Genomic DNA, 26,865 nt, shown 5'->3' with positions numbered 1-26,865 from the left:
ATCGGGTATCTACTTTTATAAGGTTATAGAGAGACATCACAGTGGTTCTTCAAGCTAGCATGAATTTTATACAAGACATAGTGTCATATTTCATTAATACTTGCTTAAGTGTAAGTGTTACTTTACAGGTATGTCTATATAGCTGATGTAACAGCTAAGAACATTCACATAATGAAGAAACATGATAATTGGGATTTAACTCCAGTGAAGGTAAGGATACCCCAGCCAACCCACCCAGCAAGGACCCACACGTTAGTCTCATACTTGACCCAGGGATGCTTTTAAGGATGCATGTCTATTTACACTTTTAGAGGGCAATCACCAAGCCCCTAGAACTGCTAGTGCCCTGTGCTGGGAAGAGCTGGCCGGAGACAGGGAGGGCAGAGAAGAACATTGAGATGTTGTCCTTACTACTTCATGTTTGTTGAAGGTAATTCAGCTGGGCACCTTAGTGGATAACTTGACTGTTGATCCAGCCACGGGAGACATTTTGGCAGGCTGCCACCCTAACCCCATGAAGCTATTGATCTATAACCCTGAGGATCCTCCAGGGTCAGAAGTAAGTATCGATATCTCCTTGAACTAACATGGGAAGCTACATGAGTGAAAATTTCACTGAGGTGATGTTGAGGGGATTCATGTGGGTCACATTTATATTCCAAAACTGAACAAAATCTTTAGGCAAAAATGTAGATATATTGGCAGGTAAAGAGATAGGGCTCCAACACTTTTAAAGTCACCCACCAGGGGCCAATATAATGTCACTGCCAGACAGCAGGTTCTAACTTCTCAGGGTTTTTTGAGCTATTGAGAGTGATGAGGAGAGATGACCTTGATCATTCATATCGATGTAGATTTGTCCTACTGCATTTCCAGCTAGAAGGCAAGCTCTTAGACGCTCCTTCAGGGGGTCAGAGAGGGAGAAATGTGTAGAACCATCTTCATTTGTTACGCACAAGCCTGCACAGAGGGGTTAAATGACTGTAGTCTCTGAAGCAAATGGATTTCTGTTCTCAAATTCTAATATATGATAGTATTAAAGACTGTTTTATTTTAAAGTGTGTCTTCTAAAGTGAAAACCATTGAATTATCTGTAACATTTAAACCAGTTGCCTAAGACACTACATTAAATATGTTGTTCCGTTTAATAGCAATTATAAGATTTTGGAAATTTTCATTGAATTTATCTACAACTACAAATTCTTTCACAGATCCTTGACAATACTTATTACAGACAATTGCATTTTGCTAGATATTGTTTTAATGCTTGGGCTATATCAGTAAATAAGCACACATAGGCTAGTTAGATAACAAAACACTTGCCTCTCAAGCCTTATGACCTGAGTTTGATGCTGGGTCTCACCATGGATGGAGAGAACCAACTGCCAAAAGTTTCCCTCTCACCCCACAAGTGATGTGGTATGTATGCTCCTGTTCTGCGTGTCCATGTGCTCACAGAAACACATATCTTAGTAAAAGTAATACACTATGGAATAAAACTTTAAACAAACATAAAAACCCATACAGGACATTCTTAGGGGGCAGAAAGACACTCTAAATGAAAAGTACGGATGGTAAGTTGTATAGGACAACAGCATAGTTAGATGAAGAAAGTTAAGATTGCTGTGCAGAGGTATGGCAGGTACTGGGTTAGAATAGAAGGTGTGGTCTGAAGAAAGGTGTGACCTGTTTGGTGAGTTGAGAAACTGAGATTCAAATCTTAGCCTGCTCATTCACCAAGGTGGGATCATTTCTTTCTGAAGGGTGTGGCTGGTTTTTAATTCTATTTTTTTTGCAATTAACACATCAATCATGAAATCTACCTTTAAAAGAGCATCAAGAAATACTTGAGGCAATCATATTGTTGAGATTCTATGAGTGTAATTTCCCAGTAATCTCTAGAAGACATTTACAAATAAGATCCTCATAATGACAACAGCAGTTGACATGCCAGCAAAGGTGGGGAGAATGTCACAAAGTACCGCCCCTAGATGAAGAGCTACAGCCAATCAATGACTTCTGAGAAAAGAAGAATTCATTTTTCTCCAGGCACAAGCCTTCTTATAAATTATCCAGCCCCAAGTGGTCAGCCCTAAGTACATGGTCATCAGAACCAAACATACTTAGAAGGATACATGTGGGTATATAACTAATAACTAAAGAAGAAGACACCATGGATTTGAGAGGGACTGAGGGATAGGGGAAGAGTTGGGTTGCATAGAGTGAGAGTAGAAATGTTGTAAATACAGTATTCATGTATGAAATTCTTGAAAAATTAAATAACATGCAATAATAAGTTTCAGCAAAGGAAACCAACTTTTGCTATTATACAGAGTTATCTACAGCCTGACATGTTTTTATGTAGTTTCATAATTAATTTTATATATACATTTATATAAAATAAATAAAAAGCATGTCAAATGTGAAAGTAATAGGTTTCTTTTTAAAACCTTTTTTTTTTAAAGATATAAGACAACCTGATTAAATGTCTTTGGATGAATATACTTCTTATTCTACATACTAGAAAAATGCTAGATCTATCTTGTAGGAATTTAAGTAAGAGCTACAATATTTATCTAATGACTAAAAATCATGCAGCTAATATCTGTCTTTTTACAACATGGAAGCTCTCAAGAGGATGTAGAGCAATCCCTTGGACTTTGAGGTTTATTTAGTTAACATATTGTCACTTTGTCCTTAGATTCTTGTCATAATAAAATTCAAAATATATAAGATATAAAATAATATTTATATTATATTATTTATACATGTAGCTTTATTTATTTATATGCAAATATTGCTTATATATACATTTTTTATGAACAGTGTAATATAATAGATAATATACATATATTTTATTAATTCCAGAAGTACACCTATGCCTGGAATGAGTGGAATCATTTCCTCGGCTAGTGAGCTACGCATCCTTATTCAGATACACATTCCGCTGACTTCCTAGTTAAGGCAGCGCTTCCCTACAAAAGCTCAGCCACTGTGTCTAATTTAAAAGTTAGGGTTAGTACTCCTGTGATGAAACACCAGGATGAAAATAAGTTCGGGAGGATAGGGTTTATTCAGCTTGCGCTTCCATAACATTGCTATTCTTCATCAAAGGAAGTGAGAACAGGATCTCAGAGAGAGCAGAGACCTGGAGGCAGGAGCTCATGCAGAGGCCATGGAGGGATGCTGTTTCCTGGCTTGCTCACCATAGCTTGCTCAGTCTGCTTTCTTACAGAACCCAGGACCCCGAGCCCAAGGATGGCACCTCCCCAATGGTCTGGGACCTACTGTATCAATAACTAATTAAGAAAATGCTCTATAGGGGCTAAAGAGATGACTCAATGGTTAAGAGCACTGACTGCCCTTCCAAAGGTCCTGAGTTCAAATCCCAGCAACCACATGGTGGCTCACAACCATCTGTAACGAGATCTGCCGCCCTCTTCTGGGGTGTCTGAAGATAGCTACAGTGTACTTACATATAATAAATAAATCTTTTTTTTAAATGCCCTATAGCCAAATTTTATAGTGACTATTTTTTGTTGTTTTTGGAATTGAGGTGCCTGTCTTTCAAATAACTCTAGCTTGTGTCAATAGTTGACATAAAACCAGCCAGCACAAAGGGAATGCAAATATCACTGTGCGGGAGTTAAAAACTTGTTCAAGATCAGGTTCTCTATTTTTCAAGTTTTACCAAGGTTATTCCAGATAAGACTGACTTAACCACAGTGACTGACCCCTCTCCACTCAGCAGTCTTGTGCTTTCTGCCTGAGACCCAAGCGTCAGTGCTGTCACATAGCAAACTGAAGCAGAGTCGTCGGAGCTTAAAAGGAAAAAAAAAAAAAATTAAAGGGAAAAAAAAAAACCCCAAAGCTTCATTCTGATGCAAGAGATGAATAAAGATAAGCTGTTGTTTTCCTTTGCTCCCTGTCTTTGTCACCCCCTACCCCCCACTTCCACCCTGTGCACTTCATCCAGATAACTTGGAAACCTGAGTGCATATGTGTTTACTGATTAGCCAAGCTGGGTGTGCCAACCCTAGCGATCAACAGCAGCCCTAAGCAGTGGCGCCTCCAAACTCCTGCATTTCCTCTCTTGTTTCTCAGCGGCCTCTCAGATACAGAGTCCTTAAGCAGTGAAGGTGTGTTGGGTCTCGGTGGCCACCTTCTTGACCATCAGGCCAGGCTAACTGACTCACTGTCTTTCAGTCTTCTTGTCCTGGGATTCTCTCTCCATGCTCTAGGCTCAGTCAATGGCACATGCACAGATGGTAACTACTAGCGACTCAGGAGTTAGATACGTGTTTAAGTTTCTTCTCTAGGGATACCTGCATCATCAAACTGCTGAAGGTCTCTATGGAGGAATCTGACTAATGTTAACAGCTAGTCCAGTTTAGTGTATAGATGCTGTTAGGACATTAGTACCTTCCAGATGCACTTCAGAGTTTTAGCTTACTGGTTTCCAAAAGTATACGTTTATCCCAGAATCGGTGGGAAGGAAAATAGCTTTTCCTGGACAGTGTAGTAATGAGTGCCCCCTCTCTTGACAGGTACTGCGCATCCAGGACGCTTTGTCAGAGAAGCCAAGGGTGAGCACCCTGTATGCGAACAACGGCTCTGTGCTTCAGGGCAGCACCGTGGCTTCTGTGTATCATAAGAGAATGCTCATAGGTACTATATTTCACAAAGCTCTGTACTGTGAACTCTAGATCTTTCTCAAACGTCTTTATATTTGACAAAAGTAAAATTGTAATTTGTATGCTAAGGGGAGCTGTAATTATTTCCAATTACCAGTGATTGGATGTATGGATTTTCTTATGGAGAAAAATAAAGGAGCATGGAAACTTATATCCATGAAATCAAGAATCAAGTTAGTGAGAGGCAAGGCAACCAGAAACCCATGTGTCCTTTATTGTATGTGCCCAACATCTTCTGATGTATAGGCTGTATCGGCTTTCGTTTCCCATTCACTTGAATTTGTGCCCCTTGTTAACTGTTCACTAAAACCACGTCCCACAACTGTGATAGTCTGAGACTTCTGCAGTCCATACTAATAAAGAAGCGAATAGCTAACTATTTACAATTCTCATTCTCTGTTCTGTTTCGTATACGGTACCATCTTCCAGTCATGGATCCTGACCGATAACTCTCATCTTTAAACTCCAAAGCCTTTCTTGAACATGGATTTGCCATACAGGGAGCAAGATTCTGGAAAGCTGACAAACCGCATCAGCTAGCTTGGTGCCTGTTATGCTGTTGTATATCTTTGAATAAGGCTTTTTATATCGATACTTCCATTGTGTCATCAATCTTGGCTCTGAGTGTATGATAGGGCCCTGGGATAGTTACCTTCAGCCATGTTCATCTTCTTGACTAGTTAATAAACACTTAGTAAGCAGCCTCCAGCTGACTGGCACCAATACGTCCAAAATGAAAAAAAAAAATTATGCCCAAATGGCATGTACTAATGGACAAATCTAAATTTAATTTGATGAGAATAGAGAATTCCTTTATTGGTTAAAACAACAAACAAACAAGCAAACAAATGATAATCAGTGATTCGTGACTGATTACCACCGTGGTTCTTGTAGGGAATCTCAAGACCAAGTTCTCTGTACAAAGCTTTACTTGCCCAGAGGGACAGATAAGGGACAAACCCAGGAGATAGAGGAAGAGGGAGAAGGAAACAGGAACAATGGAGAGGGGGAAAGAGACCAGGGAGAAGGGGAAAAGGTACTTATCCCATAGTGGGAGCGGTGGGGTGGGGACGGGGCGGGGGCGGGGGGAAGGACTGTCTCTGAATAGAGAGGATACAGGCATGGAGCACAGGCAAATGGTGATTATAAAGGTAAAATGGAAAACCTCCATATTAGGATGAGGTGTTCATTTATTATTTTTATTTATTATTGGGGGAGTAATACAGGGTTTCTCTGTGTAACAGTCCTGGCTGTCCTTTGAATTCTCCTCACAGACCAGGCTGTCCTCAAACTCACAGAGATCTGATTGCCTCTGCCTCCTGAGTGCAGCGCTGGCATTAAAGGTGTATGCCACCACACAAGGTGATTAATTTTAGTTGGGCATTTTAAGTAGGTGAGCCAAAGGGGGCTTCTGATTGCTAGACTTCAGTACTTTGATAGGTGGACGTTGGTAGTCAGCCTTGGGAGGAGAAGTGGCCAAATTAGGGGATAGATCTTGGGGGCTAGCTTTAGGAATGTGATCTAACAATTTTTAGCAAGGCACAGGGAATAGGAGAGAAGGGCGAGGCCTGCCAGAGCTGAGTTTGTCACACTAGACCTTTCAACCCCTTCCTCAGGGTGTTTCTGGTAATGGGGAATTAAGGAGGCTGTTTATATTCTAAAGAACACTGCTGAGTTAAAAGTTTTGTAAATAGTTTTATGCCAGGATAGATAAAATAGTACTCTTTACTTTTAACCTGTGTAATCACTTTTTTAGTCAGACATTAAGATTTTATAACTTTCGTTACTTCAAGGAAGGCATAGCCCAGCTGAATGTCAGAGGGAGATGTCATCTTCTAAGTTTCAAAGCACAGCTGGATGTTGTAGAGAGCTTAGCTGTTGGACGGTTTGCCCCACAAGCACGAGGAAGCAAATTTGATCCCCAACACCGACAGAAAAGAGCTAGGTGTGTGGTTTGTGTTTGTAATCCCAGCACTGGGGAAAGAGATTCCTGGGGCTTTCGGGGTGAAAGCCTAGAATATTTAGTATACTTCAGGCCAGTGAGAAGCTGCCTCAAACAACAACAACAACAACAACAACAACAACAACAGCAACAACAACAACAACAGCAACAACAGCAACAACAACAACAACAGCAACAACAACAACAACACATTGTCGATGATGCGTACAGAGCAACCCCAGAAGCTGTCTTCTGGCCTGCACATACATATGCATGCAAGCATGCACAACTCCATGCATGCGCAAAATGTAGTCAAAATAAAACTAGTAATTAAGAGCCATGCACACTTGTAACTCCGTTTTGAATAATATGATAATCTCTTTTTGATCTCTATCCATCATGGATTACTTAACATTTGTCCATTAAGGCTTTAACTGAACAGAAGAAGCATAAGCTAAATCCAAGGGAAGTCGGATAGTGAACCATATCCTAGAAAATCCGAGATTTCAAAGAGCTGAATACCCAGCTAAGGTCAAAGTCAGTGTGAAGTGGCCCCACATTCTACTCCCAGAAGCCGGAAGGGACAGTTGCTTTGGCACTGAGAAAAACAGAAGGAAGAGATCAGATGCAGGTGAAAGATGATAATCATACGCCTGCCATCATTCAAAGTCGGGGCTCAGCTTCCCATTGAATGGTCAAAGCCAATCTGAAGCCCCGAGAAGATGAGAGTAAATTGGTGGTTACCAGAGACCAAGAGAGTAGGGGTTTTCTGGGACTGGAGGAGGGATGCTGAGGGGTTAATCATTGAGTTCTAATTTACAGTTAGGCAGAGTGAAGGAGATGAAGAGTGTTATTACCCAAGGCAAAATGCTCTCATTATTTCAAAAATCTTGGAGAAAGAATCATGAATATTTTCACCACCTAGAATAACAAATGTTTGAGGAGAGATATTTTCACCCTGACGTAAATATTACACAAAGTATAATGCTTCAAAACATCACAGCAATAGAAGATATCAAGTTATGAGCTTACTTATGCCATGTTTGTAGACGAACACCTCCTTGGCAGAAACAAATGCAGGCCCTCTTGTGACTTTATACTACGTATTACAAAAATGCTTGGATCTCAACATCCATCTTTGAATCTACTGAGGGCAAATAATTTGTTGCCTGTTGAGGTTATGCAGGCTGCAAGAAAATATCAGGTCAAAGCCCACTCACATAAGGCTGTGGATGACTGAGTGAGTCACGTGGAGCATCATCTAGACTTGTTTTTAAGAAACATATGCTTGGCCCAAGAAAAGGCACTATTAGAAGGTGTGGCCCTGTTGGAGTAGGTATGTCACTGTGGATGTGTGCTTTAAGACCCTTATCCTAGCTGTTTGGAAGCCAGTATTATGCTATCAGTCTTCAAATGAAGATGTAGAACTCTCAGCTCCTCCTGCACCATGCCTGCCTAGATGCTGCCATGTTCATGCCTTGATGATAATGGACTGGACCTCAGAAGCTGTAAGCCAGCCCCACTTAAATGTTGTCCTTATAAGAGTTGCCTTGGTCATGGTGTCTATTCAGAGCAGTAAAACCCTAACTAAGACACATATGTTTGTATCAGGTAGTAAGGCTGGAAAAATTAAAACAAAAACAAAAACAAACAAACAAACAGGAAAGGAAGGGGGTGAGGGAAAAAGAGAGAAGGACAAAGAAATGGATAAACTCAACCAGAGTTGATACAGAGCTGGAGAAAGTGAAATGACAGCAAGCCTGTGGGAAAGTATATGCAGCAAAATGATATACTTAACAGGAAATGTAGACATCCACATCTGAGAGAGACATGGTGGCAAAAAGTAAGGCGATTTAGCTTGTGACAAATTGAAACCTGAGCAGAAAGGAATAAAGAATTTGTAAAAAACATAATAATAATAATAATAATAATAATAATAATAATAATAATAATAATAAGCGATCACATTGCAAATTAGAAATACACATCATATCTTGGTAAAATTGCAGAATATCAAACGCAAAGACTTCAGAAAGAGTCAGAAGTGGAAAACCTGGCATCATCAAGAAGAAAACATTACCACAGTCAAAGGGAAACCCCAGAAGATCCAACAACTTTAGCGTCTTCTCGTTTTTGACAGACTCAGGTCTTATTTTTGTTTCTGTGTCTGTGTATGCTAAGTGTGTGTGGTGGTACCTTCAGAGTCCAGAGGAAGGCATCAGATCCCGTGCAGCCGGAGGTACAAGTAGTCATGTGCAGCTCCTCTACAAAAGCAGTGTACATTCTTAACCACGGAGACATCTTCACAGCTAGCTACCAGGAGAGACCTGAAAAATGGTCAAGCTGTCTCTAATGAAATCTTTGAATAAAGGATGACTTACAGAGATATAAAGATGAAGACACAAATAAATTGTCGTAATAGAGCACTGGTTTTAATTATATTCATTAGGTATTAGTAATATAGAAATTTTAAAAATATATAAGTAGGATACGAATATAAGCAAACTGTATCAAGTAGAGTTAATATAATATAAACTAGTACCAATCTATTGAGGGCACATTTTTTTTTCTTTTTCCTAACTCACAAAGATCATATACAAGTATCGATCCCATACTGGGCAGACAATGAAGACAATAATGTATGCTGATTGGTCACAAATCAACTGAATTTTGGCTCAATTTTCTAAATATTCTATAAAAATTATCTTATTTGGAAGTTATTAGAAATTTATTTGGAAATTAAATAGCATTCCTAAATAACCTCATGGGTCAAAAAAGTTTTACAATAGAAGATGGATGGAAATGATTCTGGAATGGGATTTGAACTTGACCTGGTGACATATCTCTGCAGTCCTTACATGGAAGGAACAGAAATAAGTTTATAAGTCTAACACCAGCCTGGGCTACATAGTGGGATCTTGTGTAAAACATTATTTTAATAAAACAATAAAAACTTCCTGTAATTAAATCTTACAGAAAGCTGCTGAAATTCAACTTAAGTGAATCTTATACCCATTCATAGTAGAAAAAAAAAGACCAGTGGTACAGAATCAAGCATTGTTTAGCTGAGAGAAAAGAACAATAAACCAAGCCCAGAGAAAGTTCAAGAAAGAAAAGAGTAAGAATAAAACTAAGATCCTCCAAAACGGCTGCATTAATGCTAACTTCCTGGTGTCTTCTCCTCTATCAAAGATGGGTGACCTGTGTAACAAATAGAATGTTCCAGAAACGTTGTTCAGTGACTAGTGAAGCCACATCACAGAAAATCTTCACAATTTCTGCTTGCTCATAAAAACTGCAAATCCTAAAGTTTTAATCAGTTTCAGAAGCTATGTTCTGGATTAATTCTTTAATAATAGCTTGTACAACTAGTGAGACAGAAAATCAATATATAATGGAAATATTCAACAGTAGCTATATGTTTACTCCTTAGGAAAATTAAAAAGAGCTACAACAAAAATGATGTCAGTTGACGAGATGTACAAGAAAAAATTTCAAATTTATTGTGTCAGAAATGAGAAATAAAATGTGCAGAAGTTATAAGTTGGCACTAGAGAGATAGAAAAGATGATAAATTATGCCAATAAATTTTGAAATTTTAGGAAATAAAAATAACTAGAAAACTATAACTTTATTAATTACTGTTGAATCTGTAATTATAACAAACAGAATAAAAGTCAGTGCCTAAAAATATATATTTATTTCTCTTTAAGAGTCTTAGGGAACCACATTTTTCATTAATTTATTTATCTATTCAGTTTACATCCGGATCGCACCTCCTTCCAGTCCCAGCCTCATACACCCCCTTCCTCCATTCTCCTCCTGGCCTTCTCCTCAGAGATGGGGAAACCTATCATGGGTACCAACCTGCCCTGGCACATCAAATGACAGCAGGACTAAGCACATCCTTTCCCACTGAGGCCAGAAAAGGCAGCCCAGCTAGGGAAACGGGATCCAAAATCAGAGAACTGAGTCAGAGACAGCCCCTGCTCCAACTCTTAAGGGAGCCCCATAAAGAACAAGCTACACGTCTGTTACACATGCGTAGAGGGCCTAGGTCCAGGCCGTGCGCGCGTGCTCTTTGGTTGGTGGTTCAGTCTTTGTGAGCCTCTGGGACCACATCTTTTTAATAAATGCATTTACATTTGTTAAATATACATTTGTCAGAGGGCAACTTGTAGGAGTCGGTTCTCTTCTACCGTCATGTGGGTTCCAGAGTTAAACCTGATTCAGGTGTTTTGCGCGTTTACTAGCTGCTCGTCTTAGCAGAGACTCTCTTTGTTTGACTCCACTGGAAAGAGAAGTCACGTTGAAAAGGTCTACTGAGGGTAACTCTTAAGCAATTTTTATTTTATTTTGAGGTAAGATCTCTCTAGCCCAGACTGGCTTTGGACTCACTACGCGACCTTGAACTGATCCTCCAAGTCCTTCCACTATAGGTGTGCACAGCCATGATTTCTGGGCATTGAACCTAGCACCCTGTGCACACACTCTGCCATCTCAGCTTCACCTCTAGCCCTTGAGGAAAATTCTTAGGGTCATTGGTAGGACTCTTACAGGAAACAAATAAGACATACTACGGTATTTCAGTGGGTAGGTCTAAATGAGGAGATGAGAGGCCAGGAACTCTTTTCTTCCCTGAGTTTTGCAAGCATATTTGCAGAAACAGTTAGTTAATTGAAAGGGGACAATGAGGTAAAGACTCTCAATAAATATCAAAGCAGCCAATGGTGAAAACGTTTAGCTGACATATGACCACTCAATACAGAGATCTTGGAACAATGATTTTGGTTTTCTTTTTATTTTCTTTGATTGTTTGCTTGTTTTGAGATAGCCTCACTGTGTAGCCCAGGTTGGCCTTTCACTCTCTTCCACCTCCCACCTCACCCCCACCAGTGCAGGAACTGCAGGTATGTGCCATCACACGCAGTTTTGATCCCACACTTCTTTTACCCTCTCTACTAGAAATTAGAAGGTAGGAGCTTTCAATGGGGTCCTTAAAACCTCCAGGATGCCAAAGGTCAGCAAGGGGAGTCCACCACAGTAAGTGGTCTTCATGCTGCTGCTATGATCCATACAAGTAGTTAAAGTTATCTGCACAGTGAAAGAAATGTCGCTCTCTGTGGTCCATCATCAAGATGGAAGCAGAGAAAACGAGAAAAGTCGTAAAGGATAAAGCCCAGAACCAGAGTCTTAGTTAGGGTTTTGCTGCTGTGAACAGGCAACATGACCAAGGCAACAAGAACAACATTTAATTGGGGCTGGCTTACAGGTTCAGAGATTCAGTCTAGTTATCATCAAAACAAGAACATGGCAGCATCCAGACAGGCATGATGCAGGAGGAGCCAAGAGCATCTTCATCTGAAGGCTGCTAAGAAAATACTGGCTTCCAGGCAGCTAGGACCAGGGTATTAAAGCCAATGCCCACAGTGACACACCTACTCCAACAAGGCCACACCTCCTAATAGTGCCACTCTCTGGTCCAAGCATATTCAAACCATCACAACCAGGGATGGTATCCATCACATCTGCTCCCTTTCCAGTGCTAAAAGCTAATCAGAAGGCCATAGCTGACAGCCAAGAGAGATAGATGTCATACAACTAGAGAGAAATATGCTTAAGAGGCGCAGAATAAATTTTTGTGAATAATTCATCTGTGTCTCACACATTCAATTCTTCATCCCCCCCCCCCCCGCAAGCTCCATCTAATTCCTCCCTGCAGCCAAAGTACAAAAACCACTCTTTCGTGTTCTAATGTCCAGATTAGGTCCAGATGTGGCTAAAGTCACAAGCCTAGAAGGAAGAAACCTTGTCACCAACACATTCAACTTGCAATAGTTGAGTGTGGCCTCTAGACCTGCAATGGTCACTTTTAATAATATACAAAAATGAATGCATTCAACAGCCTACAGGGCCTGCAGAAGAGGCTGAAAGGCTCCCATCCTAGTCATTATCAATTCTCCAAGCTTCTCTGAAGTTCCAAAATTCTGCTTTCCAGTCCATCAGGCCTCAAGGCCAAATCTGCATCAGGTCTTAGAAAGGCTGTAAGTTTAATGACCTGCTTTTTCACAAGTGTCAGTGTGACAGTCAGAAGATTTTTACACTGACCTGCCTTCTGGTTGCTTTCAGAATGCTAGTACCTTGGGAACTCAGTATATTCTAGCTTGTTTACTTCCTGTTAGTGACTGTGCCCACAATGGCACCCAGATTTCATTTCAGAGCACAGCTCTGACTTAACTTTCTGGTTCCCATGATCCATTTCTCACTTCCTCATTTAAATTCTGTCTCCTTGGAGACTGTCTAAATAAAAGAGCATGAAGAAAGAAGAGCTTTGCTGTCCTGGTGCACAGCACTATGGATCCTAATTTTCCTAACTGGGATGCACTGAGAAAGGCATGAGCTATCACAATAGTACTTTCTGTTATTGAGATGATGAATCAAATTTCTACTTTGGATATTTTCCCCAATTTTTCTATTTTTAGAGGTTTTTCTTTTCTTTTTTTTTTTTAATTGTTTTATTTTACTGTTGTATGATATAGCACGGAGGCTTGCCCCCAGGGCCTTGCACATGCTAGCTAAAGCTCCAGTCCAGATTTCTCCTCTCTCCTCACCAGGTCTTAGCTGAGTCCATAGCTTTCTCACTATCCTCTGGCAAGAGCATCAGGCCAGGCAGTAGGCAGCCTGATAACCACTCCCACTATTCTCTGTAAGAGTGGCCAACTTCTAGTCATGGCAATGGCAAAGCAAGGACTCCCAGTTTTGTAACTAGGTGGCATATCAAAGTTCTAACCCACCTTTGCTCATGGACTTAAAGTCTTACAGAATCCCTCTTTGGGGTTAAATCACTATATGTTTAAGCTCACATTAAGTAGTTGAAACGGTGACCTTAAACATAGAGGTTTAAAGAATGTAGGCACTGCTGGAAGATCATAGTGTTTTAGACAAGGGGAGACCGGGAAAGCCAGATTTTTGGACTTGACACCAAATTCAGTCCATTATTATGTAACTCTGGCCTCTGGGTCTTAGGTTTCTATTAATACAGTGGTTATCATTTATCATTAGTGACTGCCATCTAATAAAACTAAAATTGAACCAGTAATAGTAACTACATCCTACAGTTGGTAAGAATAAATGAATAAATATATATGTAACTGAAAGAACAGTGCTTATCATATGACACCATTGAATCTTAAGCAACAGAGATTTCAGGGCCAGCTTTAGTCAAGACTGTGGTGGATTGAATATGCTTGGCCCAGGGAGTGGCACTATTAGGAGGTGTGGCCTTGTTGAAATTGGTGTGGCCTTGTTGTACTAAGTTTGTCTCTTTGTGGGTGGGCTTTGAGACCCTTCTCCTAGCTGCCTGGAAGACAATCCTCTCCTAGTGGCCTTTAGATCCCGGTGTAGAACTCTCAGATCCTCCTATACCACGCCTGCCTGGATGCTGCCATGCTCTGGCTTTGATGACAGTGGACTGAACCTCTGAACCTGTAAGCCAGCCCCAACTGAATGTTTTTTAGCATGGTCATGATTTCTCTTCACATCAATGGAAACCATAATTAAGACAAAGACCATGTTTCAAAGGAAAAAATAATAAAGGTCTGAGCATGAATACTTGTGTGGCATACACACACTTATGCTTCAAAAACTCAACCCTGTGAACGAGGACGATTTTAAAGATTCCAGAAGACTGTTTAAACTTGTTAAAGTTTGGTTTTCATGTCCATCTAGAACTAAGCGCTTTCCATTTATTTAGATTCATTCTGTGGGGGCAATACTGTTATCTTTGAGATCAAAACCAGTTTACCAGCAGGTTGATGGTTCTGAACACCTTTAATCCCAGCAGGGAAGCAGAGGCAGGCAGCAGGAGCATCTTTTGAGTTCAAGGCCAGTCTAGTCTACTGAGAAAATTCTAGGAAAACCAGGGATACACAGAGAAACCCTGTTTGGAAAAAGAAAAACAAACACCCCCCCCAACACACACACACACACACACACACACACACACACAGAATTTATATTTTTTACTGAGTAACTTACTGAAAAGAAATCTAAGAGATAAGTAGGTGCTTCAGTGTCCTTAGGACCAATCTGGAATGGCTCCTTGTATTGTGTTCCCTTGTGAGAGCGTGGTCAGTCACAGGGTGATATGTAGCAAGACTGATGAAAGAAGGAACTTTAGCCTTGTGCTCAGAAAGGAAGGACTTTTAATAGCTTCTCTACCATCATCTTAAACTGACTCAAATGGAGTTGATTTCCTTGCTATAGTGAACAAAACAGCTGCAAATATGCCAGTCTATTCTATGTGTATAAATATGTAAAAAAGAAAAATTGACCTGTGGGTGCATTGTAACTGTAGACAGGAGAAAAGGGAAGAATGGATACGAGGTGATGAAGGGGGACTGCATGTTGGTAGTAGGCATGAGTCACGAGAGGACAGACAGCTAGTTGGTTTTCTAGTTCTAAGTGTGACATGGGTTTTTCCAGTTATTTGGTGCTAGATAAAAGCGGGAAAAACAGTGAACGTGTAAAATCCAACCTGGAGTTCTACACCTTCAGAATGGCTATTCCAACTGTATAGAAGTGTGTTAAGACTTGGAGCCTGGTTAATTTTGATACATGTTAAATAGTCTTTATTTTTTTTATAATAAAGTTTAAACAAATGAGTGCGGCAATCTTTGTATAATTCTATAATCACTAAGGAAACTGGGTTTAAGAAGTTGATGTGAAACAAAACTATATCCTAGAAGCAACTGTTTCCATACATGTTGAAATGGATAAATGTGTCTGATGATAATCTGTACAGGACTTGTGTGTGGCTGAACAGGTAGAGCTACACTTAACAGTGCTGATACAGTTTACATATGATGTGGAGCTAAAATGAGTGAAAATGAATCCACATAGTAGGTCTTTATTTTGGGGGTCCCCAAAGAGGCAAAATTGAACAATATTATTTAACGGTGCCAAGGTGGTAAAACTAAACAGAATGTGAAGGTGGTGTTGATCTTAAATACCTAAGTTTTGGTTGCTTCTAGGAAATTTGGGGAATCTGACTGTGAGAAAATATGGGGGGATTTTATGGGATGCTAGCAGATTCCTCTTTCACTCTGATACAAGAGAATAGACGAGTGCCAGAATAAGAACGGTCAGAAAGCTGAAAGCTGACAGGGCATTATATTAACAAGTAGCATATTAGGAACTCTTGACAATAGCAAAGTGAGGGTATTAACCTCAAGGAATAGCAGGTAGGTGGTGTGAAGAGGCAATTTACAGAAAAGGAGGAGGGGAAGCCCATGAAAGGGGCTCAGAACCCTTAGCAGTCAGGAAAGGGCCAATGAAGGAAGCTCTTTTAAGTTACTTTATATCTGCCAGGCCAGTGACCGTTAACAGGCCATTATGGCAAACACTGATGGGGAAGTGCAGATACAGGGAACCTCATACACCATTAGTGGTAGATGTGTACAGGACTGGCATGTATGGTCCAGTCACAAAGAGCCTTCCACACACTGTATTCTTGCATCCATAGTCTGACTCAGCAAACATTTTTTTGGAATACCTCTTTCAACCCTCAACTGGTGCTAAGTATGACTCCTCCTTAAATCCTACTGACTTAAAGATGCAAGATTGCATCTTACACTCTGTTTCAAAGATGGAGGAATACAACTTCTGTTTTGTACCTAGGGAGGGGATGCCCTAGATGCATGGAATCTGACTCACTAGTTAGGATTAGGTATTTTATGCAAACTCTTTTGTAATTCGTATATGTTAGCAAGTTTCGAAACACATTTCATTTGAAGTGTAGCTTACGGTATAGGTTTAGGGTTTCACCGCACTTTCTACAGGTAAGATGGGGTGCCCATGCAATGTTAGTGGCACGCTCAAGTTTTGCTCTTTGTCACAGTGCCACAGGAACTAGTCTCTGGTAGGAAAGCAAGTTATCCATGCTTCTTACCAATACATTTTTTTACATCACATTTTAAAAAGTGGTTTATTAGATATCGAAAAGGCCACAATTAGTAGAGCCATGGGCAAGGTGTGCAACTGAGGGACATCCATAGGCAAGTTCTTAAGTAGGAGCCAAGGGCTTAAGGAAGATTGTTGGAGCTGGAGTAGTTGATTGTGAAATATCATTATCCATACTGTTAGCTCTTTGGAAACAAAAAAAGGAGCACTGCTCCCATATCTAAGTGGTAGAGTCCTTTCCCGGGTGAGCAAGGCCCTGGGTTCTATCTACTCCCTACACTGCAGTAGGAAAGGAGAAACAGAACAAACAACTGAAAACAAATCACAGAGCAGAGCAAATGTTACACGTGTCTCATAACACAAAGCCTATTGGTTTAGACATTTCCTTTGTTTTTTCCCCTCAGTTATGCCTACCTAAAGGTCAGCCATACAGAAGTTGGCCTGACAGTCTGACCAGTCATTTCTGTAGATATGAATGCAAACACATCTTCATCTTATATTTAAGAATGCTCACTTGAGATTTATTACCACCATTAACCTCACTACTTGACCAGTGTCTTTATGTGGGCATTCCTTTATTAATCTGTAAGTCAGAAAAACATCATTTTATAAGGACAAAAGAGAAATAAAATGTTGTGTGTGGTGCTTGGAATATAACCTAAGGTTTCCCAAAGGCCACACAAGTGATGGACCACTGTCCTACATCTCTAAGCAGTGGTAAGATGTTAGGTCCAGAGGAATCAATGAAAAATGAGTAGAGATGAACTTTGAGGCCTCGCAAATGAAATGCAATCGATTTATGACATGATGGATCGAGTGACAGCAATGTAGTCACATGCTGAAGTCTAAACATAGTGCCTTTGTTTTAATCAGTGAAACAAATTTGAGAATTAACTCTAACAATTCCATTATATCTAAAGCCAAAATGACCTCAGCTCAGGTTGCTTGATTGATTTTGAAATTCTAGCTCCTCTAGCCTCTTTTGCCTGTAATTGAGTTACTCACTGACATTCAGAAACTGAATAATCCCAGAGAAATCTCATGTGTGAATAGGACTTCAATTACAGTCCCTAACATGAAGAACGCATCTTTCTGAAATGAGTGGCCACTCTCTGTAGGTATTACAAGAATTCTCAGCAGTCCCCTTTTCATCTTGATACTTTTGAAATACCAGTGTAAACAGATCCAAAAGTAATCCAGTTATTAAGTGGCCTTTTCTCCAAAATGTACAATGTTAAGGCTGTCTGATAGAGAGCTGCATGGTTTTGAAGCTTTCTTTCTGCGTACAGACACTATTTGTTAATGATGGAGCCTAGATTATTTTGTGTGTCTTTTATATGCAGTAATTGAAGGAATGATAGAACCATCATTTCATTCTATTCTGGTGGTGGTCTTTTCCAAATGTGTTTCTTCTTCTTTCTTCTTCTTCTTCTTCTTCTTCTTCTTCTTCTTCTTCTTCTTCTTCTTCTTCTTCTTCTTCTTCTTCTTCTTCTTCCTCTTCTTCTTCTTCCTCTTCTTCTTTCTTCTTCTTCTTCTTCTTCTTCTTATTATTATTATTATTATTATTATAGTTGTTGCTCTGATTATTAGAAAATGAGCCACTTGTTCCCAAATTACAATAATTTAAATTAAGTCCATTGTTTAAAAAAAAAATAAAAGTATTGCCTTAACTACTCCAAAATTCATGGTCTTAAGTTATTTGATTCTCCCATCTTTGCCTCCCAAGTAGCTAAGACTAAAACTATGCAACACCATGTCCATATATAAATGAGGATTTTCTTCTTTTTTTTTTTGTTAATAGGTATACATAGTTAGTGCATAGCTATTATTTTACAATATAATGAATTTTATTAGGGTATTTCAATCAACATATAAAATATATTTTGATCAAGTTTCCTCTCACCAAGTTTCTTCTCTTGCCCCCTCTCTTTTGGGCAGTCCTTCTCCACTTTTAAATACATCCAGACACCATCCAACAGGGAAGGAGACTCATCTTTCTGCGTCTGGCTTACTTTGCTTTGAAATGAAGACATAGGTCACTCCTTTCTGTCATTTTGAGAAGGATAATTTTACACATTCAACAGTCTCTGCAGTGGAAAGTGGAGGCTTTTGTCTTGGGCAGGTAATTGACAATTTAAAAATGCCTATTATAAGAAAATTATGAGCCCAGTTTAACAATTAAAGACATGGATAGGTAATGATCAAAATATTTTGTGAGTAAAAACCATTCACATAAGATTTTGCCCTTAAATGCAGTAATTTCTTCCCTCCATCACAGACCTTTGAACTTTTTAAAAAGTTCCAGTGCTGAAGAATCTGTTTGTGTTGAGAAGTGTATATTAAGGGGCTGATTATAGTATGCCACTGTTTATGTTCTTTTTTTATTCTTTTAATAAAGTATACACATTCAAAAACCAAGCAGAAACGATCAATCATTGTTTGATTGTTGCCACATAAGCATACATTATCATGCATACTGATTGTGTGTCTAGCTCCATAGGTAAAGCTGTATGCAGACCTGAACAGTTCATGCGTAGTCCAAGCCTTCTGTTTCCATCAGGTCTGCTGTTTGCCGCAGTTTCCTCTCAGCAGAAATTCTTCATCTGATTATTTATAATACAACCAAACAATCGCCATGTACGTAGATTTTATTATAAAAAGTCTATTACAAATCCCTTCTCTGCATCTTCTGGGGTGCTCTGATTAGTTCTCTCTTTTATTCTGTTAGTTATAGGGTTGGTTTAAAATGTTAATAAACCAAGTTTTTGTCCTCAGTGAATGTCCCCCTTGTGTATGATGTTTGTGCCCTTTTTATATTCTGTAGACTAACATAGCTAATGTCTTTTTCAGAATGCTAATGTCCACATTCATCAAAAAGACTGATCAGTTTCAATTACTCCTGGTTTAATAAGTTTACCAGGTTTTGATGTCAAGGTCATATTGACCTGACAAAGAGCTAAGATGGATTCTTTCTTTCCCTAGTCCCTGGAAAAGGTCACGTCCAACAGTATCGTTCCTCCATGGAGTATTAGGAGAGTATACATCCACAAAGCTACTTCTGGAGCTATCCTTGAGGGATAATGTAAAGTAGAAAGTGTGCTCTATGGGATGGTTTGAAAACGCTTGCTGTCCAAGCAGGATGACCTCAGTCAAATGCCTGGAGCCTGAGTGAAGTGCTAAGCATGGGCATGTGACATCACCATCACCATCACCATCACCATCACCATCACCATCACCATCATCACTGTTGTGGGGAGGGACAAAGGGATTGCTGGGGCTTGCTGGCTGCTAGCATAGCTCCATATTGAGGTAAGAGAGCCAGTTTCAAGGGAATAGGACAGAGCAACGGTATTAGCCAGGGTCCTCTAGAGCCACAGAACTTATGAAATGTCTCTATATAATAAGGGAATTTATTAGAACAACTTACAGCCTTCAGTCCTACTAACCCCACAATGGACAGTTAAAATGGGGAAGTCCTGTTGTTTCTCAATGGAAATCTAGTAGTTTCTCAGTCCCACAAGGTTAGTTGGTTCAGCTGGTCACCTGTATCAGCTGGAATCCCCGAAGAAGTAGGCTCCAACAGGTGTGTTGGAAAGTAAGTACAAGCAGGTGAGGAGAAAAAGTGAGCTTTCTTGCCTCCATTGTCCTTACGTAGGCCTCCAGCAGAAGGTGTGGCTCAGATTAAAAGTATGTACCACCATGCCTGGGTTTGGAACTTGCTCGGTGTCCCAGGCTGGCTTTGAACTCAGAGATCTGCTTACTCCAGTCCCCTGAGATTAAAGGCATGTACTACCTTGCCCGGGCCTGGTTTTCATGGCTACTATGCCTCAAGATTTAGATCAAAAGCGTTCGTCATCCCAGGTCAAGATCCAAGTCAGAAGCCTGTGTCTTCCAGCTTCCCGATATGGATCACATGTGTGCCCTTCATTTCTGGATTGTAGTTCATTCCAGATCTAGTCAAGTTGACAACCAGACGCAGCCATCACAGTGACCGAACAAGATAGCTAGTGTTTTTTTCTAACTTCCAGGAAAGCACATATGAATATATATATATATATATATATATATATATATATATATATATATATATATATATATGTGTGTGTGTGCGCGTGTATATATGTATATATACACATATATATGTATATATATGTATATGTGTATATATATGTATATATGTACATGTATGTGTATATACATATGTATACATCCACTTCTGTGTTTGCCAGGCACTGGCATAGCCTCACAAGTGGCCACTATATCAGGGTCCCTTCAGCAGAATCTTGCTGGCATGTGCATTAGTATCTGGGTTTGGTGGCTGAAGATGGGATGGATCCCCGGATGGGATAGTCTCTGAATAGTCCATTTTTTCATCTTAGCTGTAAATTTTGTCTCTGTTTCTATATCCTTTCATGGGTATTTTGTTCCTTATTCTAAGGAGGAATGAAGTATCCACACGATGGTCATCCTTCTTGGTTTTCTTGTTTTTTTGCAAAATGTATCTTGGGTATTCTAAGTTTTAGGGCTAATATCTGCATATCAGTGAGTGCATATCTAGTGACTTCTTTTGTGATTGGGTTACCTTACTAAGGATGATATCCTCCAGATACATCCATTTGCCCAAGAATTTCATAAATTCATTGTTTTTAATAGCTGAGTAGTACTCCATTGAGCAAATGTACCATAGTTTCTATATCCATTCCTCTATTGAGGGACATCTGGGTTCTTTCCAACTTCTGGCTATTATAAATAAGGCTGCTATGAACATAGTGGAGCATGTGTCCTTATTACCAGTTGGAAGATCTTCTGGGTGTATGCCCAGAAGAGGCATTGTTGGGTCCACCGATAGTACTATGTCCAATTTTCTGAGGAACCGCCAGACTGATTTCCAGAGTGGTTGTTCAAGCTTGCAATCCCACCAGCAATGGAGGAGTGTACCTCTTTCTCCACAACCTCGCCAGCATCTGCTGTCACCTGAATTTTTAATCTTAGCCATTCTGACTGGTGTGAGATGGAATCTCAGGGTTGTTTTGATTTGCATTTCCCTGATGACTAAGGATGTTGAACATTTTTTCAGGTGTTTCTCAGCCATTCGGTATTCCTCAGATGAGAATTCTTTGTTTAGCTCTGTACCCCATTTTTTAATGGGGTTATTTGAATTTCTGGAGTCCAGCTTCCTGAGCTCTTTGTATATATTGGATATTAGTCCTCTATCAGATTTAGGATTGGTAAAAATCCTTTCCCAATCTGTTGGTGGCCTTTTTGTCTTGTTAACAGTGTCTTTTGCCTTACAGAAGCAAATTTTTGCAATTTTATAATGATAATACATGAATAATACATGAATATGCACCGCACATGTACAAAATAGGGATTAAATTTTGTCAGCAAACACATAATGTCATGTTTTTTGTTTTATTTTTTTTTGTTTTTTTCCCTAAGCTTTGGTTACTTTAGGAAGGAATTCTTATCATGTAATTCTAAAATTTTAATGGAATAAAGTAGTTTTTAAAATATCATTTTGCTGTTTTAAAATCTCTCAGGACCCTGTGATGATAACCTCTTTACTCCTAATAGTACATAATATTTATGCTGCTCTAAGTCTTCTTAAGAATTCATACATTTCCTTAGTCCCTGCCCCAGTTGTCAACTTTTTTGTTTGTTTGTTTCATTGGTTTTTGTTTGTTTGTTTGTTTGTTTGTTTTGAGACAGGGTTTCTCTGTGTAGCCCTGGCTGTCCTGGAACTCACTCTGTAGACCAGGTGGCTTTGAACTCACAAATCTGCCTGCTTCTGCCTCCCAAGTGCTGGGATTAAAGGTGTGCACCACCACTGCCCAGTAATGGTCAATTTTTAAATACATAAAATTTACTGTTCTGGTATTTTGCAGTGTATAATTCAGTAGCATACAGGGCATTCAATGAGCAACCATCACTACTCTCTTCTGCCAGAATAATTCCCATCACTTCTGGAAGGAAATTCATCAAGTACCACACCCACTTCTCACTCCCTCCAGCCCTAGCAGCTATGTGTCTGTTTCCATCTAAACACTCGCCAGTCCCCACTATTTCATAGAAATGCAGTCTTGGCATATACTGCTTGTTAGTGTATGCTTTATGTAGCATAGCGATTGCAAGCTTCACACATGTTGTGGCATGAATGAAGACCATTCTTTCATATGGGTGGATGAATGTAAGATTTTTTTTCTTTAAATTTATGCTTCTATTTTGTGGATTATTTATTGTTAATATTTCTATCCTCTGATACCTTTGGGCTTTTCAGCTTCTCGATATGCCTGATTAACTTAAGGAATGTGACATAGTTTAATTTGTTTTATTCTGTATCTTTTGAAGTACTATTTTGGGTTAAAAATGCTCAAACGGGAGTGTGCAAATGTGGCGCTCTCACAGATTCATATCAGATGAGCCTGTGTAACATAATACTAATGACTCTAGTTTTGTTTTTATTGGAATATTGCAAGGTAGTATACTTTACAGAAAGGAAATAAGAATTAGTAGAGGAAAATAAAAAAGGGGAAATTTTAAGATCAGTGTTTTTTTAAATAAACTTTAAAAATATTGGATAATGAGTTTCTTGTGAGAAAGAAATGTCCTAGAACTCACTCTGTAAACCAGGCTGGCCTCGAACTCAGAAATCTGCCTGCCTCTGCCTCCCAAGTGCTGGGATTCAAGGCGTGTGCCACCACCGCCCAGCCTTGTTTGCTCATTTTAATGGCTCTGAAATAGGAGATTGGTTCTCAACTGTGCAAAAAAATAAGGATGCAAAATGAATTATAAGAGGAGGCTTCACAAACCTACAGGGAGAAAAGCAGCCATGCTGTGAGCCAACTTGTTAGAAAGATACTAAGGAAGGAGATAAAGAGATTTAGGGTTTGGTGATTTCAGGAGATCCCACTAAGCTAAGCTTTATGTTTTAGCTTACAAGTTCAGGGTCAGCCTAGGACAAAGCAAGGTTAGGGGCAGGTGTAGAAAAGTAATTTCAGGGTGGGGGAGGGAGGTCCCACCTAATTAGTTTAACAAAGGTAAACAGATCCCTGAAATGTTCCAGTGTTTTTTTTTTTTGTTTGTTTTTTTGTTTTTTTGTTTTTTGTTTTTTTTTTTAAATGTGTTCTTGCTGTCTCCTAAGAATTAAGGGCCTGGGGTGACCAGATGCCAATTCTTTTTTATTTATTTGTTTGTTTGTTTAATGTATGTGAGTACAATTTAGTGTATCTTCAGACTACCAGAAGAGGCTATCAGATCCCATTACAGATGGTTGCTGGGAACTGAACTCAGGACCTTTGGAAGAACAGTTAGTGTTCTTAACCACTGAGCCATCTCTCCAGGTGCTGATTATTAAGATAATTAAAAGGAAACCAGGAATAAATAACTGGACTGATATGTAAATAAAAAGTTGGGCTTTTGGTCTGCATGACATGATTTAACAGAAAGCCATGCAGTTCTTCCTTAGAATTTTTTCCAGAGAGAACTGAGCTATCTGGAGATCTCTGGAGAGTGAAAACCCCACTTCAAGAATTTTCTAACAAGCTTTCTGACTTGATTGGAAGATGCAATCATTTTTCTAGCACTTTTTCTGAGTCTGGAAAAAAACCCAAAAAAACCCCATGTGCTATCCACATAGCTTTTAGAATTTTTGCTAGCAGAAAGAGCTGTCTCAACAGGAGAGTTTTAGAGTAGCAAGAAAAAGCTGACTAGAACAGGAGAGAGAGAGAGAGAGAGAGAGAGAGAGAGAGAGAGAGAGAGAGAGAGAGAGAGAGCTGTCAGCCTGGACCCACAATCTGAGTTTGAGTATTTTCCATTTGACACTTCCAAACACCCTTTCTCTCAGGAACCCCTTTCCACAAAGCCAAGGCTGGTCCTTGGCAGGGGCACACAAAGTTCATAAAAGAAATACTACTACATCTTAAATCGCACATCGATCCTCACCAATAGAGAGATACTTCAATACACTACTCTCACCAGTAGACAAGTCATCCAGACAAAAACTAGACAAAAAAATTCTAGGGTTAACTGGCATTGTAAATCACATTGACAACAGATATTTATGTAATCCTTCATCTAAACACAAAAGCACCTTATGGAACTTTCTTCAATTTTGACCACATACTGGGACACAAAGCAAGGCTCAACAGATAAAAGAATAATTGAAATTATAACCAGTATCTTCTTTTCTTTTCTTTTTTTTTATTAGATATTTTCTTCATTTACATTTCAAATGCTATCCTAAAAGTCTCCTATCCCCTCCCCCTGTCCTGCTCCCCTACCCATCCATTCCCGATTCCTGGCCCTGGCATTCCCCTGTAACAGGGCATATAATCTTCACAAGACCAAGGGCCTCTCCTGCTACATACCAGCATCTTATCTTATTAACACAGATTAAAATGGGATTTCAACAACAACAGAAACAATAGAAAACTTAACCAACTTATAGAAACCAGACTACTCTCTACTGAATAAAAAATGTGTTATTATAGAAACTAAGAAAGACATTAAAGCCTTCCTAGGATTGAATGAAAATGAATACACAGCATACTAAAACTTATGGGACCCAATGAAGGTAATTCTAAGAGGCAAGTTGATAGCACTACATACCTACATTTAAAACAGAGAGAGAGGGAGGAAGGGAGGGAGGGAGAGAAAGAGACAGAGAGAGAGAGAGAGAGAGAGAGAGAGAGAGAGAGATATCTCATACACAACAACACACCTCAACCTAAAAGCTCTAGAATTAAAAAAAGAAATCATACCTAAAAGGAGTAGATGGCAAGAAATAATCAGACTTAGGGCTGAAATAATATAGAAACAGCACAAACAAAACAATACAAAAAACAATAAAAAGAGTTAATAAAACAAAGAATCAATTCTTTGTGAAAATCAATGGCATCAACAAATCCTATCCAATTTAACTGCAATATGTAGAAAGAATGTCCAAATCAACAAAAGTAAGATGAAAAAGATGATTTAACAACAGACACCAGGAAAATCCAGAGATCATAAGGAATCATAAGCAAAGAATCACCCATTACAAAGCTTAAACTCAGCCAGGCAGTGGTGGCACATGCCTTTAATCCTAGCACTTGGGAGGCAGAGGCAGGCAGATTTCTGGGTTCGAGGCCAGCCTGGTCTACAGAGTGAGTTCTAAGACAACCAGGGCTACACAGAGAAACACTGTCTCAAAAACCAAAACCAAAACAAAACAAAAAAAAGAAAAAAAAAAGAAAATAAAACAATAAACAAAGCAAAACAAAAACAAAAAGAAAACTTAAACTAGGCCAAAATGAAAAAAAATCTAAAATAAATGGAAACATTTCTCGATACATAGCACTTACCAAAGTTAAATCAAACTTAGATAAGCAAGTTAAACAGATCTACAACCACTAAAGTTGCCCATGACCTGATGCATTTACCACACAATTCTATAAAACTTTTAAAGAGGAGTTAAAGCCAATACTCCTCAAATTATTCCACAAAAGAGAAATAGAAGTAACATTACACAATTTATTTTATGAGCCCAGAGTTACTCTGATACCCAACTACATAAAGACTTAACAAGTTAGAGAATTATTCCCTTATGCATGAACATAGATACAAAAATACTCAATAAAATACTTGCAAGCCAAATCCAAGAACACATCAAAAACATGTCTACCATGATCAAGTAGACTTCATCCAAGAGATGGATAGTTCAATATATGAAAATCAATAAATGTAAGCCACATAAACAAGCTGAAAGACAAAAAAGAAAATCATGAGTATCTCATTAGATGTAGAGAAGACCTTTGACCAAACCCAACATTCGTCCATGGTAAAAGTCCTGGAGAGACCAGGGATTACAGAGACATACCTCAGCATAGTTAAGGCAACTTATAGCAAAGTCATCAGGGAAATGCAAACCAAAACAACCCAGCTCACATCAATCAGAATAGCTAAGATCAAAAACTCATGTGACAGCACAGGTTGGTGAGGATGTGGAGAAAGAGGAACACTCCTCCATTGCTGGTGGGAGTACAAACTGGTAACAACCACTCTGGAAATCTGTCTGGCAGTTCCTCAGAAAATTGGACATAGCGCTACCAGAAGATCCAGAAATTCCTCTCCTGGGCATATACCCAGAAGATGTTCCAACTTGTAACAAGGACACATGCTCCACTACGTTCATAGCAGTCTTATTTATAATAGCCAGAAGCTGGAAAGAACCCAGATGTCCCTCAACAGAGGAATGGATACAGAAAATGTGGTACATTTACACAATGGAGT

The 26,865-nt window shown here is 39.3% G+C and overlaps 1 protein-coding gene across 1 annotated transcript in view; it reads left to right on the top strand.

Annotated features, from left to right (window-relative positions):
• Positions 1–5,402, top strand: part of Pon3 (paraoxonase 3) — a 29,598-nt gene extending 24,196 nt beyond the window's left edge. Inside the window, exons 7-9 of the mRNA XM_021189240.2 lie at positions 129–210; positions 431–559; positions 4,548–5,402. Of these exons, the coding sequence (XP_021044899.1) occupies positions 129–210; positions 431–559; positions 4,548–4,706 (370 nt within the window). The 3' untranslated portion in view covers positions 4,707–5,402. The remainder of the gene's footprint in view (positions 1–128; positions 211–430; positions 560–4,547) is intronic.
• The last annotated feature ends 21,463 nt before the right edge of the window (positions 5,403–26,865 follow it).

This window comes from Mus pahari, chromosome 2 (assembly GCF_900095145.1).
Source record: "Mus pahari chromosome 2, PAHARI_EIJ_v1.1, whole genome shotgun sequence".
Lineage (NCBI taxonomy): Eukaryota > Metazoa > Chordata > Mammalia > Rodentia > Muridae > Mus > Mus pahari.
Note: the sequence above shows the minus strand (reverse complement) of the source record. Positions and strands in the feature narration are given on the sequence as shown.